General features: G+C 38.8%; 1 protein-coding gene across 1 annotated transcript; it reads left to right on the top strand.

Annotated features, from left to right (window-relative positions):
* The first annotated feature begins 2,211 nt into the window (after nucleotides 1–2,211).
* Nucleotides 2,212–7,485, top strand: LOC135243386 (granulocyte colony-stimulating factor-like). The gene is made up of 5 exons (XM_064315173.1): nucleotides 2,212–2,719; nucleotides 3,295–3,467; nucleotides 4,559–4,663; nucleotides 5,065–5,205; nucleotides 5,566–7,485. Exons 1-5 carry the CDS (start codon nucleotides 2,704–2,706, stop codon nucleotides 5,752–5,754), a joined length of 624 nt encoding a protein of 207 aa, XP_064171243.1. The 5' UTR covers nucleotides 2,212–2,703; the 3' UTR covers nucleotides 5,755–7,485.
* The last annotated feature ends 1,606 nt before the right edge of the window (nucleotides 7,486–9,091 follow it).

Genomic DNA, 9,091 nt, shown 5'->3' with positions numbered 1-9,091 from the left:
TGCCTTAACAAAATTCAGCAGAGTTATGAAGCCCTAATAAAATTGGATGGAGTACAATTTATTAGGTTTTAGTTTGTTTAGTATTTATTTTAGTCTGTGCAAATTGCTGTCAGCTAGCTTGACAGAGTATTACTCTAACATGAGTAATTTGCAGGTGTTGAGCGTGATTTGTTTTACAATTATGTATTGCTAGAAATTCAAATGAAATAATGAAATCTTGCAGTTCGCAAGGACTATTTAAGAATTTGACAAAATATTCAAAATGGCTGAGAATGTTTAATATGATTATTCCAGTACAGCTTATGGCCCTTTAAAATTGATCTATAGCAATCTTTGTAATACACCGGTGATTGCGAAATGAGAAAAAATAATTATGGAAATGAAAATATGTGACAGCATACTGGCAATTCAACATGGCAGATCACAGCAGACTTTCTGTAATCAAAAGAAAAATGTGTATTATAGCGATTATAGTATATTATATTATAGTATATATTAAGCCAGTTTCAGACCTCTTTGTTCTGCTTTATTAGTAAAATAATTAAAATTTTAATAGCCCAGTGTGGGCGTTGGAGTAATGTGGAAGTAAAGATTCATATTCTTCACAACAATCTTGTGCTTCTAGAAGATTCTGTCAGCTTTTGCCAGTGAATACCCTCAAAAGCCCTCAAAGTCATCAGAAAGACCTATATATGCTTACGAAAGGGTCAACTTAAGATTGGAAGCAACTTGTCGTTTGCAGAATATATTTTCTAGAATGTTTGGAAATCCCAGTTTGAAAAATACATCCCAAATTGTTTTGAACCTAGGAATACCCAACACCAGAGTGTATTTAGTGTACTTTGTAATATTTTGTATTGTCTTTCACATGCTAAATTGTAAGGCCTGACATCCATTCCATTGCAATCTAGGTATTTCACTGACAAATTGGTCAGTGGTCACGGGAAATCATTCACAGTCAAGGAAAAAGTATTTTGCAAGCGTGAACGAGAACAGTGAGTTATAGGAGCGACAAATCATCACTTGTGTAATATTCACAGAAATATTGGTTGCAGCTCACAAACTTTCAGTCCAGATCAAGTAAAATACTTGATAATCACATTTCTAATATGCCCAGTAGATTCAGCATTGTTATTTCTGTTGAAGAAATTGTGAAGAAAAAGTGAAGCTACACCAACAAATCAATTCAGGAAAGTCTTTCCTCTTTCAAAGCCAATACACTAAACTGCCACTGTGCGTTGCTTAACAGGAAACTGATTCAACTGTCACAACTGCATGATTTTTCTGTCATTGATTCCAAAGATGCTGACAAAGAGATGCCTCAAAAGACAACTTTTTTTCCCCGTTTATTTATCCTAGTGAATCTCATTGATATGTGAGTTTATTTTTCATGGGAGCCCTTGCCAGTCATCGGGTTGTAAATGGCCTAGTACAGGATCCATTGGGTTGTTCAATAGCTTTGAAAGCAGACCGTCACCGTTACATTGTGGTGAGGTCATGCTGGCTTGTTCCAAGATTAGAGAATGGTGTCAGACACTTTTAGCAAATGTGGACAGAAAACCAGAAAAACATATTTTGTTCCCACATCTATGCATGGACTACGTGGAAAATTTGAATGAAATCAAGATTGATCTCCGTTATTGTAACACATCTAAAGAGTTACATTACATACAGAAACATCACAATACATAAATCATAAACAATTAGCCTACTGTCACTTCTTCAAAATTGATATTAACACTATTTGGTCAGAATAAATCTTGATTGTACAAATACTCAAAAATAATACAAACACATTAACCCATTAATGCCCAAATGTTTCAAACAATGTTATGAATTGATGCATCTGCAGCAATCACATATACAGTGTATAATGTTTGGGATAATTGGACATTTTTTTCTTGATTTGGCTCTGTATTCCAAAATTTTCGCTTTGTAATCAAACAATTCACATGTGGTTACATTCTCAGCTTTGACTTAAGGGTCATTTATGCACTTGATTTCACCATGTAGAAATTACAGCGCAAAGTCCCCCCCCCCCCCCATTTTTAGGGCACTGTATTGTTTGGAACAAATTTCTTCCCAGGTGTTTTTGATTAATCAGGTGTGCCCAACGTATTAAATGTTCTGTAATTTAAATTATTACAGAACTTGAGGAGATTGGATTCATGAAAAGCATTTATAATAGAGAACAACTGGAAATCGATTTCATTATTTGTTTTTGACATGCTATCCAATGTGATAACGTAGATTAACCCCCCACCCCTCTAATGAATAAATAAATAATGTGAAGGCTCTAAATAAATCCATAAATTTACGCTGCTATATCCACATGAATCCAGTGATATCACAGTAACGACACCGAAACCGCCCTGTAAACCACGCGCAACAACCCACAATGCTCCAAACCTCGGGTATACAGGTGAATCCCTCGTAAAACCCCGCCGGAAGGTAAGGCTTAGAAATAAAAACAGTTTATCCAAAAAAAAAAGGAAAAAAAAGAAAAACTAGCCAAGAAACGTGCGCATTTAAAATCATGACGGTAAGCTCGTCATGCGTAAGGCGAAATTTCAACACATTAGTTGGAACTTCCCGTTTTGATTGATTCATTTAAAGTATAAATAGTAAACAAATCTCCCATTCCAATCATTTAGAATAGTTTCACGTTCCCTATCCTTACACAGGCGGTTAGGCTCAGACAGAATGCACACCATCTACAGTAAGTAGTTTTCTTTTTCGCTTCAAACTCGCAAAAAAAAAACCCAACATTTTTTTGAACCTTCACTCTACTCGATAAATATGTCGTTTTGTTTGTTTCTTTTTGTGAAATAAAGTGTACTGTTCTGGACAGTCGTATGGGATAACACATAATTGTTATTGTGACTAGCCTGTTCCTGACACTTCTGGGTGTTCATTTAAGACTCAAGTGTGAGCATCCCGTGGAGGGAAGACAAATCTAGTATTCAGGAAGTTTGAGTGTTATTAAACTAAACCAGGTAGACTAGTTTAGCCTGTGTCATAAACTCCTCTCAAAAAAGGTCATGTGCAGCCTATTGAGACTTTGGGGGAGCATACGGAATGCATTTTCCAAAATAGTTTGCTCTGTCTCCCTTCAAATATAATCCAGCAGTCAAAACATCCAGGTTGATCCGCAGTTTCACGGGTTGTGCGTAATTTGTAGACATTCTCGAGGCATCGCTTCCTGCCAAACTGCATTCCTCCCTTCCTGATCCTGAATTAGGAACGTTCTGCCTTTGTAGAGGTTTGCTGATCAGAATTTGTTCCCTCCGGTAGTCCTATCGCTGCTCTGCGTGCTGGCTCTCCTGGCTCGTTCTGCGCCGCTTCAAAAGTGCTCTGGTAAGACTGGCCTTCCCATGGAGAACTCCGAATTCCAGAAAACCGTCAAGAACTGCAGTAGTCTGGTCTACAAGGTCCAGTGCGACATCCCCGAAGTGAAGAAGTCATGGGTAAGTGATGTGGGGTACAAATTTCTGCGTTGATGCAGTTTAAAGTTGGCTGTAAGCAATTCTGAATTTTTAAAAAGCCATGTAAGAATGGAGTTGTGCTGATCAGAAGCAATCGTGAGTAGAATTAGGATTTTTTGTCCTGATAAAGATAATTATCAGTACTGCGGGCCTGCTGCATTCTGCCTAACAGCTACACAGTTTGTCATCTTAAGCTAACTCTACTGGTAGGCTAGTAGAAACCAGAACGACTGGACAAAAAATGGTCGGATTTCAAAAAAAATATTTTTAAATGATAAAAATATCACTTTTTGGGTTTTGTAAACCTTCAAACCACAAATTTATCAGTAAACTAAACTTGTAAACTGACATCACATCTAAGCTTAACTGAGCTGAGGTTTCCCATTGAAGCTTAAGCTTGGACATGTGTCATTCAAACCAATGGAAATTTAGTTGTGTGAATGGTTCACTATATTAAGCTAGTAAACGGTGTCTGTACAAGCTTACAGGCCACAGCTGGCCAAACACAAGCAATGGAATCTGAAGGTCCATTACATCACATTACAGGCATTTAGCAGACTTATACTTGTTATATACTGAAGCAATGCAGGTTAAGTTCCTTGCTCAAGGGTACAACAGCTGAGTCCTACCTGGGAACTGAACTAGTGACCTTTAGATTACAAGACCATCTCTTTATCCATATGCCAAATATAATTCCTGAATGCAGCTTTCTCTGTGTCTTCGGAAACAATTGACCAAGCAAGGCCATTCATTGCACTAATTAAGGCCAAAGTCTAGGGCAGGACATGTTCAAAAAATTATATTTGTAAATCATGAAAATTTCAAACTGCAATAACCATTTGATTTTACAGGAAGACAGTCAATGGTTTTTATTGTACAGATCAGATTCTCCGTTTGAGGGATGTTCACCTGAAAATCTGAAATTGCTGTTTCCTCTGTGTGTGTGTGTGCGTGCGTGTGTGCAAAGGCAAAAGTTATATCTGATTTGGACTGCCACTGATGTTTTGCCGAGTCAGCATTTCTGGATGCATCTATGTTGTCAAGGTAACAGTGGCTATTGCTTTCTCTCCTAGGCCTTGAGCCTCGACTCTTCTGCTCCAAACCTGGAGTACATAGTGTCTACCCTGGGAATCCCTCCCTCCCCCACTCTAATGGCTCTGTCTGCTGATTTTGACATGGTGAGTAGCATTATGTGTGTGTGTGTGCGCGTGTGTGTGTGCATGTGTGTGTATGTGTGTATGTGTGTGTGTGTGTGTGTGCCTGTGTGTGTGTGCACATGCGTGGACATCGGTGTGTGTGTGTGCATATGTATGTGCATGTTTGTGTTATTTGGTGTGCTATGTGTGCTTGCAAAACCATCTCCATACCTATCAAATCTAAAATATATTTATATTTATTGGAGTATGTCTGAGTTCTTTCTACATTTATGATATGTGACTACAGGTTGTGTAGCCCTCGGGTGATGGCACCTGTACCCTGCTCTGTCCTGTCCTTTGTAATGAGAGAGAATAATGCCTGCTTTGGGACGGGCATGGATGTGGTCGCTTAGCAAAGCTGACCATGCATTATTTTCCTGCAGGAACTGTGTCTGAACCGCATGTACGAGGGGCTGCAGCTCTACCAGGACTTGCTCAGTGCAATCCGTGATCGCATTTCCAACCCGGAGAAGGTGACAGACCTGCTAATTGACATCAGAGACCTCCTGACTCATGTACTCAAGGTAAGGCATGCTGTCAGGCAGGCAGACAGACATACAGACAGATTGATTGTTGCATCAGAGCTGGCGATCGCGGACCAGGAAACTGGCACAAAGAATAATCGCATCAAAAATGCTATTCGCACCCCTGAATACGGCACTATTAAAATATAGTTTTTAAAAATCCAGAAACATTTCCTGAACTGTGCGGCCCAGGGATGGTTGTGGCCCTGAATGACCACATACAGTGTTCATGCCAGGAGCCAACTCTGTGTTGCATACTGCATCAGTCTGTGCTGAGGCTGAGTAGGCAGCCCTGCTCGTGAAGGCTGGTGTAGGGCATGCATGTTGACAGCGTGTGCACGTGTCGTGTGTGTTTGACAGATGCAGGAGCTGGCCCAGCTGAAGCAGGGGGTGCAGTACGGAGGCTCGGGGCTGTCCTCCCGTCTCACCGAGGAGTACGAGGTGCAGGTGGCCGCGGACGTGGTCCTGTCCCAGCTCCTGTCCTTCTCTCAGGATGTCTACCGCAGCCTGCGCAACATTGGTCTGGCCAAATCGGCAGCGAGGTGCTGAGCTCGCCCACCTGTGTCCGTTGTCCTGGGAGTTCCAGCTGAACGACCATCTCATCGCTTCAGTGGGTTTTTTTTTTCGGTCTAAAATTTTTTTATTTTTTTTTACATCATTCCCATTTTCAGTGCCATTTGAAAGGCTGGAGTATATCTGTTGGGCCCGTCCTCTGTCAGTTTGGGACAGCTGAGTCGATGGTTAATAACCATGGAGGACAATCTGCAGACTGTCAGGGTTTATACCACTGCGTCTTCACCAGTTACGTCACTCCAGGTCAGGGGTGTCCAATCGCTACCAAAAAGCGCTGGTGTGGGTGCAGGTTTTTATTTTAGCCCAGCACTACGACACCTCATTCTACTAATCAAGGTCTCGATTGAAAACCGTGATTAGTTCAATGGTTGAATCAGGTGGCTTCATACAAGGACCTGCACATACATCGGTCCTTTTCGGTTAAGATTGGACAGCATTTCCCCGGCAGAATTTCCACCGTGACAAAACTCTCTTCGGGACTTCGGGAGGCCGTTCCAGGCCATCGGGCAGCTAGCGAGCTAGCGTCCTCAACAGCGCTGTCTGTGCTGATTCTCCAGGGTTGTGCAACGACGACGCCGCAGATCCAGCTAGGTCAGAAGCTTCAAAAGCACCCGGTGTCTGAGGCAGGCTTGTGTTTGCGTTTTTAACCATGGGGGTGTTCTCCCTTTGAGAACATAGGATATCTGCCCTGGTCATCTGTGCCACCCTGAAACCAGTAGGAAAACCCCCCATCGCAGCCTCCTTCCCCCAACCCCTAAACCCCCCTCCCCTCCCTCTCGCAAATCACCCACAAGTCCTACAGTTAGATATTTTGCTTCATGTTTTATTATTTAAATTATTTATTTATGTCATGTATTTATATATTTATGTATTTATTTATTTAATTGTGGATATTGACTAATTCTGTGTACATACTGTGGTGAACATTTTCTTGCAGAGCGTCAGAGATTTGTTAGATTTGTATTGAAAAGAAAGGCCTTTTTGAGTATTGAATGTGAATTGGTCAATGCAGATTGAAAATGACCTCTGCTGTTTTACATTATGTACTCACATTATGAACTTTTTCTTTGTTCAAACCTTCTTTTTTAATTTATTATTATTATTATTATTATTATTATTATTATTATTATTATTATTATTATTATACATTTTTATAAATCTTACATTTTTATAAATGTTTAATGTTATTTATCATTAGTGCAGCAGACAACGCTGTCTTCCATTACTCTGTGTCCTAGTTAAGGGACAAAATGTTTACCGTATGTCACTACTGTGATAGTGATGTTACTGTAATAAAGATTAATGTAAAATCCTGTGGAGAAAGCCAGCCAGTAGTATCTACTGTTTCCGTGTTCGGAAAGACTTTTTAAAATCTTGCTTTTTAAAGTTTTGGTCATTATATCTCTTCTGAATTTTAGGAGTACTTAATATCAGATGAATTTATTAACAGTTGTCACTGTGCAAGAGAAAAAATGCTGTATTTTATTGGCTTATTTCATGTCGTGTTGTTTTATATGTAGCTGTTAATAGAAATAATAATTATTATTATTATTATTGTTGTTGTTGTTGTTGTTGTTGTTGTTGTTGTCAAAGCTTTACCAGAGATGTTCAACACCAACACTTTCAATGGCAATTGACCTGTATTTCTTTTAAATGTTTTGATGTTTTTAAATGTTTTTTATTAGTCATTGTGTATTATCATGAACAATGGACAGTTTCAGTAAAATAATAAAATATCTCAGAAACATAAATTGTTCTCTTGCATTTTAATTTCACTAGATAACACTGAAATCTGGCATAAGTACACCACACAATCCATTCCCCCAGATTATTTATTCTATGAACAACATATCACTCAAACAGTTTAATACTATTAACTAGAATAATCTTCTACCCCAGTTTAGAGTGATATAATACCTGCTCCCATGTGTTGTGGAAATATGCTATACCCTTTCAGATCACACAAGGAAAACACATACAATGATTCTGTCCTCATAATACCTCTTTCTCCAATTTGTAACGAACGGTGACTCAGAAATAGACTCGAACATTGTCAATGAACTGTAACCAGAAAATTCCAAAAATTCTATTCTGTGTGCCTATTTAGATTTCAGCAGATATCCCAAAGGAAACTGACCAGAGCTCATATTTAAACAATGTTCTGGTTTCGTGTTTGTCACTATGCACACAGTGACTCAGTCGTTCAATGACTTTCCTCTCCTTAGGTGATACTTGAGGGTGACTTCTGAAGCAGTATTAAAATTCCCCCAATTTGTCTGGTATCGTACTGGAGCACACTTCATGATATGTACTAATGTCACCAATTTTAAACATACTATATATATATATACAGTATGTGTGTGTGTGCGTGTGTGAAACCACACATAGGCATGAGCACATTTATGCAGTGTTTTATAATGTCTCTTCTCTTTCACGTGTAAGTAGGGCATGTTTTCACACACTGCCTAAGGTTGTTGAGCAGAATACTTTTGCAAGTTAATAGCTGTCGGGACATGCCTGACCTTCTGGAACTGCTGATAAGATCTCAAACTCCAGATTTTATGGCCTGTAGGCCATCCCTCCTTTGTGTAGATGGCAATTTGTATATTCTTAAGATACGGAAATTAATTTGTGTCACCTGTAGGAACACGAGTCTCTGGTTTTGCATTTATTCCACAATGCTGAAACCTACAGTACAAGGGACATTCAATAAAAATAAAATAAATAACATTTTAGAAAACATTTTCACTGCAACATTTTTTCATAACCCAAGACATATGTATTATGTAAAAAATTAAAATACTTTAAATATTTTTTCTGCCGAGTCTCAGGGGGATATGTTGGTATGAAACTGGATTTATAAGTATTTTTTATTATATGTAAATGAAGGAAGCTAATGCATGAATAATAACAGATCAATATTTATAAATATATGGATAAAACAGACAAAGTTATGGAAGGATTCCGTAATATTTTCACAATTCAAAATTAAGTACAAATTATTAGAACTTAGGGTGGCTATGTAAGCAATACTCTAGTTTGCCATTTCCAACTGGAGGTGTGGCCTGAACTTGCTAATTAGACAGGGATAGTGAAATTGGAAATTTTTTTTAGAAATATGGTAATGTGAAGGATGAAAATCAAGGTAATTATTATTATTGCATCTGGGCCTGCCTGGAAGATTCCAGGATACAGTGGAATACAGCTGGATGGTGCTTACAGATTGCAATACACAATAAATGCAGGTAATATGATTTATTTTTTAATATTTGCGGTTATAAGTGACAGTACTTCCTTCTGTAGCTGACTTATG

The sequence above is a fragment of the Anguilla rostrata genome, chromosome 17 (assembly GCF_018555375.3).
Source record: "Anguilla rostrata isolate EN2019 chromosome 17, ASM1855537v3, whole genome shotgun sequence".
In the NCBI taxonomy this organism is placed as follows: domain Eukaryota; kingdom Metazoa; phylum Chordata; class Actinopteri; order Anguilliformes; family Anguillidae; genus Anguilla; species Anguilla rostrata.
The sequence above is the reverse complement of the archived record's forward strand: the minus strand, read 5'-3'. Positions and strand labels throughout refer to the sequence as shown.

Coding starts and splice junctions, on each gene's coding strand:
- LOC135243386 (XM_064315173.1), top strand. Junction 3,468..4,558: donor CCGAAGTGAAGAAGTCATGG/GTAAGTGATGTG, acceptor TTTCTCTCCTAG/GCCTTGAGCCTCGACTCTTC. Junction 5,206..5,565: donor TCCTGACTCATGTACTCAAG/GTAAGGCATGCT, acceptor TGTGTTTGACAG/ATGCAGGAGCTGGCCCAGCT.